Consider the following 18,021-nt stretch of genomic DNA (forward strand, 5'->3'; position numbering starts at 1 on the left):
AATTGCCAACTTTCTCAAACAATTTTCCACATTCTAAACCCATTTGAGAATAAATATTCGCAGTTTCTTCTCGAGTGTAACTAGAATCCCTAGAATCCCTAGAATCGTAGAATTACTGCGTAAGTGCAAAAAATAAACGCGAAATTTATCAAGATCTCTTTGTTAACCCTCGCCGTTGAGCAAGATGGTTCTCTCGGCTGCCGGCTGAGGCGGAAGGCGCGTTATTGCAAAATTTTCGAATGTCAGGCGCAGGGAAGAAGCAACTTAAACGCGTTACGTTTAATACTTAAATTGTGCCTCCGAAATGAGACGCGTAACAGCGTGACGCCCGGCTTGACAGTGCTATTAAGAGCAATACCGTAGCTACCTGTCAGATCTCGGAATAAATGGAGCGGCGACGGAACTGCTGGAGCTGAAAACGAATTTCCGGATGCGACGCTAATCTTATCTCCGCCAGGGAATTTACCCCGACAAACGTCCTCCTTTCTTTTCCCTTCGGAAAACCGGACCAGAAATTCTCGCGAAAAGTGTAATAATCGTATAACGTGTTGATCGCCGTCCGCTCGTAATTGAAACTTGGCAAATCGCCGTGGATTATTTGTCAGGGGCGGCTGAAAATTGAAATATCGACGGGGCAGCTCGGGCTCCTTTTTCAAAATTACGTTTTTACGCCGAGAGTAATATATATAATATACCTAACCTAACATAACCTAACCTAACCTAACTTAATCTAACACAGCTGGCGAACGGAGTTTGGTCAAACTCGCTGATACTTATTCTTTCGTTATTTTCTCCTCGATTATGGGCAGAATTATTTTTATAAATATTATATATTATATTATTTTTATAATTATATTATGTTATATTTTTAAAAATTATATTTTCCTCTTTCGCTCCCTGTTGACATCGAATCGATTTAATATCCTGTTTTATGCTTATGTTATAGCAATCTGTATTTAAAAGGTTAGAATAATTTTAGACAATTTCGTATGATCGTGTTGGGCAAAAATTTGTTTCCAGAGGTGATATATAATAAACGGGAGACCAAGATAGTTATAAAAATTGAAATATGCAGTATAAATTCGTGATAATAAATGAAATTATTTTTAAATTTGTAAATTTTATCGCGAGCCAACGGTGTCTTTGGGAAAATTCGGATACCCGTTACAAAGAAATAACTTTGTAAATTTTTATTTTCACAGGCTGCTAGCTATTTCTGCACTCTCAAATTCCTATTTTAATCTCCCCTCTTTTGTGCCTGGGATATACTTTTATCCTGACTTTATGATTTTTTCTATCATCCAAATTGCTTCTGTTAATAACGTTGTGTATGTGTTCTTTCTACATATTTTTCACTAATTAACCGAATTTGTTTTCAACGTTGTATTTTTACCATGGAATATTCGTAATAAGCTTGTGATAATAAATTGAAGTATCTTTTTTCTCCGTGTCTTCGTGGAAATTAAAATACCGACGACACGATCGCAATAATGAACTGAATTAATTTTTTAAATTGGTATTTTCATGATAAAAAGAAATACTCGTCGTTCCTCCCTTTTATTCCTGAATTCCTTTTTTAACCTATATAATTATTACCTTTAAAAGGTAAAAATAAGACAAGATAATTATTACCTTTAGAAATAATCCTGAATCGGATTTAATAGCAAAAATTGGTCGATAATGACATATTATTAATTCGTACAATGCAAATGGGTCAATGACGTTCCACTCGTAATGAATCCTTGCTTCTGGATTCTTCTTCACTTGCAACTTGAGAATTTCGCCAGACGAAATTCCTCAGTCGACAATTATCGTCCGAATATCTACCAAGCGACGAGTTTCTTCGTCTCGCGCGAACTTCCAGCAAACCGGAAGCGAGTATCGGCAAGTTCGTCTAACCGAGTCGCGACGTTTACGTAAAAGCTAGCAGCTACTTTGTAAAATCTTGGAATGCTCGACGGACGCACGTTCGCGACAGATTCTCGGGGCACGTATTTCAATCGAGCGCCAGCTCGCCTGTGAAACTATCTGTTCGCTCCTTTTTCTTGTATCACCGAGTCGCGCGACCACCACGGGGAATATATTTTTTGGAACGCGGTCGGAATAATTCCGTGCACAGTCATCGAGCGAAACCGAACGAAATCGAGACTAGTCCTTTCCGAATAATTTATCCGCTCCGAGGGAAAGTGGCGCGCGCGAGAAAATCGCTAATTCGCGGAAACCGCGGGAGAAGTTGCTCGCGCTCGCACCGGCTTGCAAATTCGCGATAAAATACTCCGAACACGCGCGGATCTTCGTCGCGTCGTTTCCTGCATTTGTCCCGTTTTTTTTTTTGAAAAAAATCCGTTCGGAATATCCCTTTCGCAGCGACGGGATACGGGCGACCGTCGATGAAAAATTTTTGTACGCGAATCGTTGCGTTTTCGACAAGGGAAATAGGAATTATCGTATTCTAAGCGGGGTAAATGGTATTTAGAGAGTACCGATGGAATTTCGACGATTTGATTTCGATCGAATATGATTCGAGACGAAAATAACGAAATACCAGCTGGGATTTTTGACAGAGTTCCTTACCAGGATAATTAAAAATTAATTCCACATAGTGGAAGAATCGCATACTTATCCAGAAACGCTAAATCCAGGAAATACTAATTTTCTGTCGAATTTCGAAGTGGAAGAGCCACAAGGAAGCACGCAAGGATGCTATGCGATCCACGTGCAAGAATCGAGTCGCAATGAGAACCTTCGCGACCCCAAACTCTTTTAAGACAACTTTAATCCACCCACCGACTCTAGAGAATCCAACAAAACTCAGTGGAAAACAAATCAATAACTCACCCTTTGCCATAGACTCTGCCTCGAAGTCTCCGATTTCAAAGAAAGAATCCACGGCCCCAAACTTGTCAACCCTCTCTTTCATCCCCCACTCAGACCCCACGCAAACAGCAACGCAAACATCCGTGAGAACGTTTTCCCCGTTTTTACCAACGGACGAAGCTCCTCTGACGTAAAAATCAAAAATGAACGTAAGCCGTATGAACGAATGGAAACAGAGAGGAGAAACACGACAAATAATTACCACGTAACATGCCCTGTACCCTCCGAATTGTAATTATTACAATTAACCCTAAAAATCGAAATTTATCTTCAAATTAGTAAAAGATGAAGCAGCCAGTGCTGGATTTAAAAGGAAAAAATTGGAATGAATTTGAAATAAATTGAAAAAGATTGAAACAAATTTTCAAAAAATTAAAAGCAATTAAAAAAATGAAATTATTGAAATTACTTTGGATTTCATCGTTATGAATGCCTCGTACTGTTAAATTGAAAAGAAAATTAAAACTGCTTGGGAAGGAGTAAACTAAATTTATAAACTATAAATGTTGGTTTTATGAGAGTGTGAGTGTTGGTTTGATATGTATGAATGAGAATGAGGTGGAATAAATGAAAGTATTATATCATTTGAGATGATATAATATATGCGAGTGGAATCTGGTACAAATGTTGTTAAACAGTGTTTAGAAGAATGTGCTAGAATAAAATATAATATAAATAATTTTAATAATTTTAACTTAATAATTGTAACTTATTAATTTTTTTACCCAAAACAACTTTTCCATTTGCTTCTAGAAAATATTGATCGGTTTATAATTTGTTTTCATAGCAATGGTCGATTCGCAATTTCTTTGGAAATGGTATCCTAGATTATTATCTAAATATATTAATTTGCTAACTGTTAAAAAGCGTGGAAGATAATGGTAATCATTTCTATCCATATAAACAATTAAAAATAGTTTTGCCTCTTAAAAGATCGTAGTTAATCACTTTGGATTTCGTCAATACGATCGACTCGTATCGTAAGATGTAAAAAGAAAAATTGGAAACAATTGAAAAAGAATTTTCCTAAATATCACTGTGAAAGCGTTATTCTGTTTTTCGGATTAACCGTGCTATACGTCTCTCTAACCAAGACTCTCTGTTGCATGTTGCAGTGCTGACGGTCCCCGACTACGACGTCAGGGTGAACAGGTCGACGGTTCTGAAGGGATGCAACGCAGTCCTGTCTTGCACGGCGCGAGAAGACGTGAAGGAGCACCTGACGGTCACCTCTTGGTTCCGAGACGAGGCCATCCTCCTACCTGGCAGCACGGACACGGGTGAGTGTCGAAAACCCTTGTCTCCTTTGCTTTAAGCTCGCAGCCACCCTTGTCCGCGATTTCGTCCGATAACGCGAAAGCTTGTTCGGCTTCTCGGTCGATTTGAGAATCGGGTAATCGCATGGGAATAGCCGGTGGTGGGGGGTGTGGACAGATGTTCGGGGAAAAGCTGCTCGAGGGGATGAAACTCGGGGAGGGGGTAAGAATGAGCAGATATTTTAAAATTTAGATGGGATTTATGTAAAAGGGATATTTATTTCGGGGATATATTAAAATTTATGTAAATACGGAGATTTATGAGAGAGGGATCTTTCAGGGTGGTGCTGTTAGGGTGTTAGTTTTGGAATTTTCATCGAATGTCTTATTTTGGGGGTTGGTATTGAAAATTCTGCGATGGGGGGTTGAAGAGTCGATTGTGCGAAGGTTTTAAGGTAAATTGGGGAGATTGATATGTAGAACGAGGTTAAAGATTAAAGTAAGGTTAGGAAAGGGATGTATGGTTTTAATGAAAAATTGTTGAGGTAGAGAATAATTGGATCTGTCTATTTCTCGACTACTTGGGGTTGTTTGTTAATCGGGTACTCGAACGTTAGTTTTTAATTAGGTACTTCAAATTACTCGTTAATCAAATACATAGATCCGTTTCTTATTCGATTGTATAATGTGGCTTTCGACTACTTCGGGTTATTTGTTAATCAGGTACTCGTAGACTATTTGTTAATTAGGTACCCACAGAATATTCGTTGACCAAACACTTAGATCTGTCTATTATTCGACTGTATAAAATTATTTCTCGACTACTCGAGGTTATTTGTTAATCAGGTACTCAAAGACTATTTGTTAAATAGTTGCCCACAGAATATTCTTTAACCAAATACTTAGATATGTCTATTATTCGACTGTATAATATTATTTCTCGACTACTCGAGGTTATTTGTTAATCAGGTACTCGTAGACTATTTGTTAATTAGGTGCCCACAGAATATTCGTTAATCAAATACTTAGATCTGTCTATTATTCGACTGTATAAAATTATTTCTCGACTACTCGAGGTTATTTGTTAATCAGGTACTCGAAGACTATTTGTTAATTGGGTACCCACAAAATACTTGTTAATCAGGTACTCGGAGGCTATTTGTTAATTAGGTATCCGCAAAATATTCGTTATCCAAATACTTAGACCTGTCTCTTATTCGACCGTATAAAATTATTTTTCAACTACTTCGGGTTATTTGTTAATCAGGTACTCGGAGACTATTTGTTAATTAGGTACTTGGAAACTACTTTTTAATCGAATATTTTAGTTTATTTGTTATTCGAGTTATTGATTAAATAAATATTCTCATATTGCTGAAATCTTGCAATTTTTCAAAGAAGAAATAAGTATGTTGTTTAATTTCTCTGAAACATTCGTAATAATTACAAGTATTTCAATACCTCGCTCTTGTCGCGAGACAATGAAAGCGAGCAACGAAACAGAATGATTAGAATACCTGTCGACAGAGCAATATTCTATAAAATATTTCATAAAATGGCCAACAACGTGCCATTCTCCCGGTATTCCTGAAAAACTAACCTCCTTTGAAGTGCACTTTTCTCGTCAAATAGTTGATTTTAATTGCTAACAAGCATCACGTAGTTATTCATATTAAAAATATATTCACATTGTTATTTATGCTTGTTAATATTTCCCATAGACACTCTTCCCGTGAGAATTAAATTCACGAATATACTCTCGTACATAATTTCGAAAACTTCTATTCAATTCCCATTCTTTCGACTATCCATTCGCTTTCACCAGTCGAAATAAGAAAATACGTATTCTATAATTAATAAAACTAAGACTGAGTAATTTATCAATTCACAAACTCCTGAATTATCTACTCTACTTTTATACATCTACTTTTCTATCTTGCAGCAGCTTAAACATAGATGTAACCCTCCCTCGACAACATAACCTCAAAATCGACGCTCTAAACTCCGATATCAGTAAACATAACCTATATTAACAATCAAAACGGAAATAACTCGAACTCATTTACCATCTTCCGTATTTTTACCCTTTGCCTAACCCCTGTCGAACAACCGGAAGATCCAGCAGGCGAATCGAGCGGAAATCGAGCGAGAAATCGGGGCTTCCCGCGGATCGATGCGTTGCCGTCCCATGATAAATCGCCGTTTCGTGCCACGAAATTCTAAACGCGGTCTTCACGTGGCCAACAAAGCGTCAAAACGTCCACTTGGATACGCTACTGGCGCGATGGGTCCCGCGAGAGACAAAGTGAGGTTAGGGATGCTCGATGGCGTTCGATCGTGGAAAAGATGGCGGACAATTTTGGCAAAGGGAGCACGGGCTTCGCAATACGATAAAGTTGCAAAGATGGAGGAAGGGTGAGGAATATAACGTGCTGACTAACTGGAGAGTTGTTCCAAAGTTGTTCCTTCGGTGAACGTGTTTCGAAGGAGGGTTGCTGAAGCGAGTTTGATAGTTTTTAAACGTTCTGCGTGCCTGAACTGAGAACGGTCTCTGAGTTGAGCTTCAACAGATATTGACACTGTTAACGTACATGAATACATATACATGTTGTACGTATAAAAGATGATATTTACCGATGATATTAGCTTCGACCAATTCTAGGATTTTGTAGTATCGCAGGATTTCCACCTCGTGTATAGGTAACTTTAGCTTAGAAAGTCACCGAGAGTTCGAGGGCCAGGTTGGTTGGAAGAACGCCGACGATGCGTCAGGCTCTTAGCATGACCATATTTTGTCACGTTGGGGGAGACTTTTTGAGAAAATATAAAAGAAGGCAGAAGTGGTTAGTGAGCAGTGATTGGAAGCGAGTTTGTTGTAAGGCCCGCTACGCTGCTGCGGCAATGCTGCTGGGATGCGACCTACTCTAACTTGATAGAGGTAGACCTAGTTGTTATTTAGTTGTTGTTGAACTGCAAAGAGTTCTATAGTAGTAGACAGTCTCCTGCGCTGAGTAGTTGGTGGTTCTCGATGATAATGCTGTGGTCGTGATGGAGTTTTAGGAAGAATCCTTTTGGTAATGCCTTGTCTATCTGCTGATTGGTTGGTATAATATTGGGGGTGTGTGTTAGCTTCAGCATCTTTCGGTGGTGGTGGTTGTTTAAACAATCTAGGTTCTTATGTCTGTCGTCTTAAAGGATAATATATCAATCCTCGTTACGGTTTACCCAAGTGGTGATTTAGGTGACGCTGAGTATGTACAAGTCAAGGGACGCTGACAATATGAACATAAAGCAGTCCTCCACTTGACCTGGGACATTACGATCCTAGGGCCGCAACAGAGTTCTTGAGAGACAGTTCTTTAGAGGAGTTCTTAGTTGTGTTTTAGTTGTGAGCCATTAGTTGCAACAGGCTGAGTTGTCATTGTGTTGTTGAGTCGAGTTGTAGTCTTAAGTTGTCGTTGATATAGATTCGTATGCTTAATCCTTACCCACATATTGTTAATCTATTGTTACTATTGTTAATTAATAAATGGTTTTATTTACCACCCAATTTACCCAAGTCTCTACAATTTTGTATCAGGATAACATAACATGGAAGGAGGTTGCTCGCCGACAAATTCTTGCAAATGACGTCGTTCGCAAATTTCAATCACGGATGTAGCGTTCAGGAAAGTAAACTCTGCACGGATATTCCGGATTAGAGGAAAAGTTAAAATTCGTTGTAATCAGCATCAAAGACGGGTGCTCGACCCTTTTCCCGATTTTTCATGCAGCATGCCCGATTCAGGTGCGTTTCACTCGCGTTTCACTCGTGTTCCTCTCCAGCTTCGTGCCTTTGTGCAATCCCTGTGTCTCGTTGTCCTTTCAACGACGACGACGACGACTCGTGCGTCTCATCAACGCAACGGTTGTTAAGTCCAAATCGACGTCTCTGCGTGATCGACAAAGGGAGATCCATGCGAGCTCCCGGAAGCCATCCGGTTCCCGTTTTCCCTTCCGTTTCACCACGCCACGCGTCTCCTCGCAGCAACACGAATTTCGACCGCTCTATTTTCCCCTCTTTGCTTTCTTCTCTCGAACGTCAGGGAGATCAAGGTCCGGATCAAACGGGACGCTTAGATTCAAACGGAATGTTCGAAGGTCTTTGAGACGCTAGGCGCCGATGGCAGGAAGCCTCTGATGAGGATGGAGAGTGAGCTTCTCTAGTACGTGATGCGACGCGTAGTTTTTTAAAAAGCTGCAATTCTCTGGGATGAGTTTGACGGTGATCAGCACCTGAGATATGGAGTATTTGGAATAGAGTATCTTCAATAAAATGGTCATCTTCATTGCTCTTTTACTCTGTGTATAATATTCTCTACATTCTCGAATTTCGTTCAAAATCTTCGAAATATTTGGAGAAATTTCCAGGTTCTTTTTAGTCATCCATGAGTCTTTTGAAAGGCTGAAATTCTATGACATGAGTTAGATAGGTCTGAGCACCTGTAAGAGAACATTTGGAGTAGAATATTTTCAATAATATATTAATCTTCCTTGCCCTTTTACTCTATATATAATAGTCATTCCATTTGCAAATTTCATTAAAAATTTTCGAAATATTTTGCAAAATTTCCAGGTTCTTTTTAGCCATCCGTGAGTCTTTTAAAAAGCTACAATTCTCTGGTATGAGTTAAATAGGTCTGAGCACCTGTGAGGGAGTATTTGGAGTAGAGTATCTCCAATAAAATAATAATTTTCGTTGCTCTTTTACTCTGTGTATAATATTCTCTACATTCTCGAATTTCGTTCAAAATCTTCGAAATATTTGGAGAAATTTCCAGGTTCTTTTTAGTCATCCATGAGTCATTTGAAAGGCTGAAATTCTATGACATGAGTTAGATAGGTCTGAGCACCTGTAAGAGAATATTTGGAGTAGAATATTTTCAATAATATATTAATCTTCCTTGCCCTTTTACTCTATATACAATAGTCATTCCATTTGCAAATTTCATTAAAAATTTTCGAAATATTTTGCAAAATTTCCAGGCTCTTTTTAGCCATTCGTGAGTCTTTTAAAAAGCTACAATTCTCTGGGATGAGTTAGATAGGTCTGAACACCTGAGATATGGAGTATTTGGAATAGTGTGTTTCCAATAAAATAGTAATTTTCCTTGCCCTGTTACTCTGTATATAATAGTCATTCCATTTGCAAATTTCATTAAAAATCTTCGAAATATTTTGAGAAATTGGTAAAAATATACCAATTTTGTTTAATTTAAAACACAATCAAATTTCTATGCAACACGGGTCTATTTTATTATACGAAATCCTGTGTCCGCAAGATAATAAGACTTAATAAGTCTCCATAGCCGTTTTCAAAAATTTCGAAATTCGTAACGCAGAAAGGTTCACCTGGGACAAAAATTCTCGGATTCGTGGCGGTGGAAGGGTTGATCTCGTTTAAAAACCCGAAGCCAGCGCGAGAGAAGTTTAAACGTTTATTCCCGACGCGCGTGGAAGTTTCATCGGCGGGTCCCGCATAAACAATCCCCGAAACAGTCTCGCTGGAAGCATTGAGGGTTGAAAAAAGGGGGGCGAAAGAGGAAGAGAAGAGGTGGTCTTCAAACTTCATTTTCCGCGGCGCGAGACTTTCGCCGGTACCTTTCCATAAACAGCCCTCGAAGCGCCCTCGGGGAAAAATGCCGCCACCCCACTCGAGCCGAACCACCCCCTCTCGCCCCGTTCCACTGAATTTATTCGCAAATTCGCGGCACGCACCGCCGATACAAATTAAAAGGCGCGCTGGAAATTCAACTATTCTCGCGCTCCGGCGAATATCGTTGATTTAAATAGTTGGCAAGTTTCGTGCTTTCGGTTTGTTCCGTTTATCGTAGGCAGGATTAGGTGGAATAATTATAGAAACGGGGGTGCAATAGATGCGAATATTTTCTGATGTGTATTTTATTTGGAAATTTGATTTTATCGACTATTTTTATATATTTAATTTCTTTCATTTGCAATTGGGAACGTTCCATTTTTATTTCGAGTGATTGCATTTTTTAGTGGGACGTCTGTTATAATTTTTGAAGTATCGATTAGTTGCGATTAATTACTTTCTTTTCTATAGTTTAGTTTGGTAATTGGGGAATTTATTTTTGGTTTTTTAATCAGAATTATATTATAATTTTTGAAGATCGATTAGTCGCGAATATTTCGTGATAAATATTTGCAAATTATTTTCCTTTATTTATCTATTTATTTCTTTTTCATAGTTTGGTAAAGTAATTGAGGAATTTATTTTTGAGTGATTGGTTTTTTAATGAAAGTTATGTTATAATTTTTGAAGATCGATTAATCGCGAATATTTCGTGATAAATATTTGCAAATTATTTTCCTTTGAAATGAAATTATCTTGAATCTACTTTGAAATCCTCAGAAAACAGGACACTCGACTAACGTAACCCCAAAGTACCAACTGTTTAATTAAACGTCAACCATTCGAAAAATGTCAAAGTTCACAAAAGCCTCTTTTAAAACCGCCAGAGTCCTCGTGTGACATTTAATTCCCAAAACGCTAATTACAAATCGCTAAAATATTCATCCGACTAAGGACCAATATCACAGCAACTGCCCCCAAATCTCTCTAACCTCCTTCATTTCGCTTCGCAACTCCTATAATTCAAAATTCTAATGAAACCAAAACATGCCGAACCACCGTACACAAAATCAACGAAAAATTCCTCGAGTTGCAGCAGAGTGACATTAAAAGGCAATCGCGATTGTTCGAAAATCACAAATGAAACCATAACATCCCAAGCAGTCGGGCATTAAAAAAGAAAAGAAGTCGCACGATCTCTATCAGAAGCATCGTTCGTCGAACAATTTCCTGGAACATTTCATTTCTCCGAAGCACAGAGTAAAGGACGATAGTCGGGACGAGCAGCGATTACCATAAAGGAACTGCCGCCAATTTCGAATCAATAAGCGTTCGCCATCCAGAGCGGCGGAAATATGGAATTCTCTTCGACTCTCGTAAGAATCGCAACATCTGTAGGGTATGTCTTCGAGGGAACCCCGTAAGGAATCCGTTACGACTCCCCCGGGGAACGGAACGGTAAACGTGGAAGTCGAAGTGGCTGGCCGAGATGGCGCCACGCTCGAGCGGTTTTAATATCGGCAATGGCGAAAACAAACATGGCCACCGGACGGAAGAAATATGGAAATATCCCGCGGAAGGTATTCAGGGGCCGGCATCGACGAGGAGATGGTAATATGCGGCCGTACACGATACCTCTCTCGACTGCAAACAGCGGTCGGTGCGACGACAAAATGGCGGCGCGGCTGGATCGGGGAAGGGGAAATGGCGGACGCGGAGATGCTGCCTCGCAAGCGTTCAAACCGTAAGGGAGCGTGGGTGGACGAAAATTAAATTTGTTTGGATGGTTCTTGGGAATTTTCAAGCGGATTCTTGTGATTTCAGTCTGTTTGCTGTTCCGCGTATTTCGTGATTAGTCGCGGGGAGTAATGGCTTCTGGGTAGTTAGGGTGGAATTGAAGGGAAGTTTTTGAGCGAAGTTTCAGGTGTACGCGATTCTTAAATGAATCTTAATTGCTGTGAGAGTAAATTAAATACTTTTACTTGTACCGTTTAATTGTAATTGGTAAATGTCGATAGTATGTATACGTAAATTGTATTATATTGACTCCCTGTCATCAGAATTTCATTTGCTTTTGGAAAAAGACGGAAATAATTAATTACAGTGTTTTGATTGAATTGTAGATCTGATTGTCAGTAACTGCTCCGACAGAATGGTTAGAATAGCGAATAAAGTAATATTCAAGTGGTATAGGTCTGCAATTGTCGAACCATATGGTATCATTGGAGATTGATATATAATGATAATATAATAATTATATCTGGCTACTATTTTGTGACAATAGATGTTAATCTGTGTCACGTTTTACGTGGTATTCGATGAAACTGATATAATACGAACGTTAATTAATTAGCCAATTATGTTTGAACACTGAAATCCTTTATCCAATAGACATTTGATTTAATACGCGTATGAATAATATCTCCAAGAGAGTATTTGCACGTGGAAAGATTAATTCGACATTCCCTGGATGTCTATCTTGGAATTTTATTAAGATGTCTAGCATTTTCTGCGTCGTTTCTGCCACCACGTGCTCTGCTCGCTCGTGGCTCTCGAGCGTTCTTGATAATGCAAATATCGAACCAAACAGCCAAATAAAACTCGATGAAACGTCCGTGGACGACTCATGAAATAATAAAACAGCCTGTATATACCTCGGGCAGAGGTATAAAAATTCAATAGACCTCAGCGAAGTGAAACATTTATACGAACCGACACCGAGGGCTTAAAGATACCTCTCTCTCCAGTCAACAAAAATGAAACGCACCGTGAAACAACTCGAACGATTCAGACACCTCGATCAACCATTAAATCTTACCCGCTTTACATAGTAAACCCAAAAGAAACAGTATCCAAGAAACCAAGAACAAAGCGTACGAAACGATCGTTGAATCCTCGAAGCTGCGACGGTGTAAACCAAGGGGCAACGAGTTACATTTAAAAGCAATTACCGTGCTCTTCTCCGGTTTTCCCAACGAATCGCTGACCGAGGTCTTCAGAAACTCTCAGACGGGTCTCTGGAATGAGCAAAACGAAGGAAAACGACGCTCACGCTGAAAGAAAGACGATTGCCTAGCCTTCAATGACTGGTCTCATAAGCAGATAAGGAGAAATTGAAAAGTGAAGGATAAAAAATTTTATTTCCAGGAAAAATTAGCGGTTCTATCCTCGCTAATACATAGTACAGTCTCTCTGATATTCGTGCATATCTGAGACTTTTATTAATTCTTCATTCTCGATACTTCTATCTTTCCTAACCTCAAAACTTTTGAATAACTACGACGATACATCGTCGCAAATCTTTCTTGCAAATTGTATAAGTTTGTTCAATTAGAACCCTTTTTATTTATTAAATTATATACTAAAATTTTAGCTAAATCGTTACTCAAATATCAAGCAAAATGGCGTTCCCGAAAGATCGGAAGTTTATAAAACTCGACGAAAATTAAATAATAGGTAATAGTATTGTAAATAACTACAATTAGGTACTTTCTACGTCGTTTTAACCAACTATACAGTGATTAATTTCGCTTAAATTGAAGAATATCGCGAATCCACGCAGTATAGTAACTCGGACCGCCGAAGCGCGGGAAATTTGAACGGTTCAAATCGCGGATTGCGAACGCGACAGAATTCTCGCGGAAAAGACGAAGGAAAAATTCGAATTTTGGTACTGGGATGCTAGTGAAGCTATAATCATACCACGACGTCGTAAAGGGAGAGGGAAATGAGCTGGAGAACAAGAGGATACGGACAAGTTGCTATGCAAATGTGTGCGGACACACTTGCGTTCTAGGTTAGCTAGAGTCGAAGAAGCTTAGTGTCGGGAAGAGAGATTTTTAAGTCGAAACGCTGGAGCTAGTTTGAACCGGAGAATGAGATGTCAACATTAGTCCTCGCGGAGTGGTACCAATTACTGGGCCGGCGGAAGATGGAGGCCTGAATCATTCACCAGCTTCCGGTCGATGGACTCTGCCGAGGGTTTGGTGCTCCTCGTTCCACCCTTTCAGACAATCTTTCGATGTCGGAATGAAGAAACAACACTGTTCAACTGCGAATTTTAAACTGTAACATCCATCGGGTGATTTTTGTGCAAGTTACATCCCTGAACGCGAATCCGTAATCGAAAGGGCATCCTCGGTTTTCGAAAATTAGAAGTGTTTCTAGAAACACGCGATTTTTGGCTGAAATTAAGTATTACGTAAAATGTGAGAACATTGGAAGGTTCATTTTTGTATTAAAAATCGTGAAGGCACACCCTTAAAGAATTTTCTCATATAATTTTGGCAATTAATTTCCTCTCGATTAATTGATTATCAGCACTTATTGAAAAGGGTGTTCGAGCTATTGCTGGTGATAATGATACTTCGATATTGATTAGTATCATTTTTGCAGTTAATTTGTAATTTACATGCACACATTATTTTAAAACAATATCCTTGGGCATGTTCTCGTATTGTTATTTTTATCGAAAAATCACGACGGTTGTTGTTACGAAATCACGTGCAATGTCAACTAATTAGCGACAACGAATTAATTGGCATCAAATTGTGTACGAAATTTGGATGGGAATTTGTGACTTTGTGTTAGGCTAACATAGAATTAAAAGAGTTGTCACGGTGACAGAATTCCAAGAAAAAATTTGTGCCTACAAATTTCACAGAGTTGGCATGAAACCTTCTGTCAATTTTGCGATATTATACCAGGCTAACATAGCATAGAAGGAGCTGTCAAGCTGACAGAATTCCTAAAATAATCTGGGCCTACAAATTTCACAGAGTTGGCACGAAACTTTCTGTCAATTTTGCGATATTGCTACAGGCTAACATAGCATAGAAGGAGCTGTCAAGCTGACAGAATTCCTAAAATAATCTGGGCCTACAAATTTCACAGAGTTGGCACGAAACTTTCTGTCAGTTTTGCGATATTGCTACAGGCTAACATAGTGTAGAAGGAGCTGTCAAGCTGACAGAATTCCTAAAATAATCTGGGCCTACAAATTTCGCAGAGTTGGTACAGCACCAGCCAATTTTGCGATTTTGTATTAGGCGAACATAACACGGAAGGAGATAGTGCTTGGGGACAATACTTTTGCAACCCGCCGTACAAATTTTGGGCCAACTTTGCGATTTTGTATCAGGAGAACATAACACGGAAGGAGGTAATGCTTGGGGACAATACTTTTGCTGCCTCGAGGAAAAATTTGTGGCCAATTTCGCAATTTTGTATCGGGAGAACATAACACGAAAGGAGGTCGCTCTGGGGGACAATCCTTTGCCGCCTCGAGAAAAAATTTCTGGCCAATTTCACGATTTTGTATTAGGAGAACATAATATGACAAGAGGTCGCTCGCCGAGACAGTTCCAAGAAATGACGTCATTTCCAAGAATTTTCGGACAATACTTTTGCCGCTTCTTTACAATACTTTTGCTGCCTTTGGACAATACTTTCACCGCCTCTGGACAATACTTTTGCCGTCCCTGGACAATACTTTTGCCGCCCCTGGACAATACTTTTGCCGTCTCTGTACAATACTTTTGCCGCCTCTAGACAATACTTTTGCAGCCTCGCCGTAAAATTTTCGACCGATTTCGCGATTTTGTATCAGGAGAACATAATATGACAGGAAGTCGCTCGCCGAGGCAGTTCCAAGAAATGACGTCATTTCCAAGAATTCTCGGACAATACTTTCGCCGCCTCGAGGAAGAATTCCTGGCCGATTTTGCGATTTTTTATCAGGAGAACATAACACGAAAGGAGGTCGCTCGTGGGGACAATACTTTCGCCGCCTCGAGGAAGAATTCTTGGCCGATTTCGCGACTTTGTATCAGGAGAACATAACACGGAAGGAGGTCGTTCTCGGGGCCAATACCTTTGCTGCCTCGAGGAAAAATTTCTGGCCGATTTCACGATTTTGTATTAGGAGAACATAATACGACAGGAGGTCGCTCGTGGGGACAATACTTTTGCCGCCTCGAGGGAAAATCTCTGGCCGATTTTGCGATTTTGTATCGGGAGAACATGACATTACAGGAGGTCTATCGTCGAGCCAGTTCCAAGAAATTACGTCATTTCCAAGAATTCTCGGGCAATACTTTTGCAGTCTCGCCGTAAAACTTGCGTCCAATTCTGGGATTTTGTATTAGGATAACATAACACGAAAGGCGGTTGTTCGCCGACAGAATTCCAGTAAATGACGCCATTTTCTGGTATTCTGTCGGTGCAAAATTTCTCAACCTCTTCGCGTATATGCAGAGTATTGCAGGAGATTTTAACTACTTTATACGTTTCCAGTTCAAACAAATTTTTATGTTATACTTACCTTATTATACTTACCTTACAATACTTACCATAATTCAGCTTAATTCGGCTAAATGAAGATATTACTTCAACAGATATTGTCCACTCTCTTTATTCAAAGTTCAAAGAGAACATTGAAAATTTACAAGAGATAGGAAATATCTTAAACTTTGTGCGTAGCTCTTAGCTTGGTATCGTGTGCCAAAGACTTTTCTTTGGAAAACGATACCAATTACCAGGTCTCACCACGTGGAGGTGGCTACGCATCGAGACCCGACATGCGCCCTAGTGGCGCAGCCTACTGGTGCTCTCCGTATCAAAGGTACCCTAATCTAACTTGGAGCGAATTAAGTTAAAACTACTCTACTGACACTTCATTATATTTCGTGTCTTACAAAAGGGGTCTCGGTTCGGTATACTGAAACTCTACTGTCGCAACGCTAAGATATTTTCAAGTTCCCATAAAAATAGGGAATGAAATATCAAACACGCGAGCTAATAGAAAATCGCGACGCGCCCGAACGAGTTCGCGATTATTCGAAAGACCGACTAGCCTAGGCGATGTACTCCCGTGTACAGAGATAACTTCATACCTCGGCACCCTCCCGATCGGGCCTAGCTCAATTCCAGTCACTGTCGCACTCGCCAAGACTTACACGTGGACCAAGGATAGTCCCTGAACCAATGAAACTTCTAGTGTCAACGCGAGGGCCCTGCTGGGCGGTTGCCGGCCAAGACAGACACTTCGCATCCCAGCCACACGGGGTAGAACTTAATCATCCCTGTGGTCTAACCGTAGATGGTACTAGTCCGTCAGCCAGCATGTGCCCGAGCCCCAGTCGCGTACGACTTAGGCAGCGGACCGCCCCGTCGAGGTCAGAAGACGCACTGATCCGAGGGGGTCACCCTGGAACCCGATGCATGACGAGATTGACAGTGACTGGAAATGAGTGTCGGAGACGAGTCGTGAGGATGACTTACGAAGCATGTACTTATCGAGTACACGAGAGCACGTCGCGTAGGCTAGTCGGTACTTACGAACGATCGCGATTATCGCGAGAACAATTATGTTCTATTTGCTAAACGAGGGGGATAAGAAAATGATAGAGAATTTATAAATTTCGCTCCAAGTTAGGTAGCTTACCTTTGTACAGATAGCGCGCACATGATACTTAGTCTATGGATCTATCTTATGATTACTTAAAAGTAAACGCACGCATCGTTCATTGATGTGTCGCAATCAGAATCTTGAGAAACCTAAAAGCTAAAACAGAATATATTATTGTTAATATATAGCTGAAAGGAAAGGGATTAGTACGAGGAAACCATCAAGGATAATAACCAAATGGAACGAGCAAGCCAACGACGAGACCTGAGCAACATAACTACGGACAGAAACATTCCAACGGTGAGATATAAACATACCAACGAGGAAGCGCTCGAGTATTATACGAAATACTCGAACGCTCTAACGAAAACAAATCGAACGGAAGTCGTAAAATTTGTGAAAGGAAAGATTTAGCCAACGATGAGACATAAGTAAACCAACGACGAAGCATTCGAATATTGTACGAAATACTCGAATGCTGAAACAAAGAGACAAATAGAATGAAAGAAATAAAATCTGGAAGAAGAAAAATGATTAGAACCTGAAAGAAGAAATTATTGTTAAATTATTTAAGAGAGTGGACAATGGCTACTGAATAGCCATTGATCTAGCCAACGATGATATATAAATAAACCAACGACGATGCATTCGCATAGTGTACAAAACACTTGAATGCACAAACAATGAAATCTAGAATAAAAGAAATAGAATCTGAATGAAGAAATAATTAAAACCTGAAACAAAAAGAAAGGATATTAACGCGCTCCCTCCGAAATCTAGGCGACAACTGGCTCGAGCCTGCACGCGGGCCCCTTATATAGCGGCGGCCGGCCGAAGATCGGCGG

At 39.8% G+C, this 18,021-nt stretch overlaps 1 protein-coding gene across 1 annotated transcript in view; it reads left to right on the forward strand.

Annotated features, from left to right (window-relative positions):
* Positions 1 to 18,021, forward strand: part of Dscam3 (Down syndrome cell adhesion molecule 3) — a 178,462-nt gene that overhangs the window by 128,991 nt on the left and 31,450 nt on the right. The window contains exon 4 of the mRNA XM_017899882.1: positions 3,993 to 4,157. Within this exon, the coding sequence (XP_017755371.1) occupies positions 3,993 to 4,157 (165 nt within the window). The remainder of the gene's footprint in view (positions 1 to 3,992; positions 4,158 to 18,021) is intronic.

The sequence above is a fragment of the Eufriesea mexicana genome, unplaced genomic scaffold (assembly GCF_001483705.2).
Source record: "Eufriesea mexicana isolate 0111107269 unplaced genomic scaffold, ASM148370v2 scaffold1018, whole genome shotgun sequence".
NCBI classification, from domain to species: domain Eukaryota; kingdom Metazoa; phylum Arthropoda; class Insecta; order Hymenoptera; family Apidae; genus Eufriesea; species Eufriesea mexicana.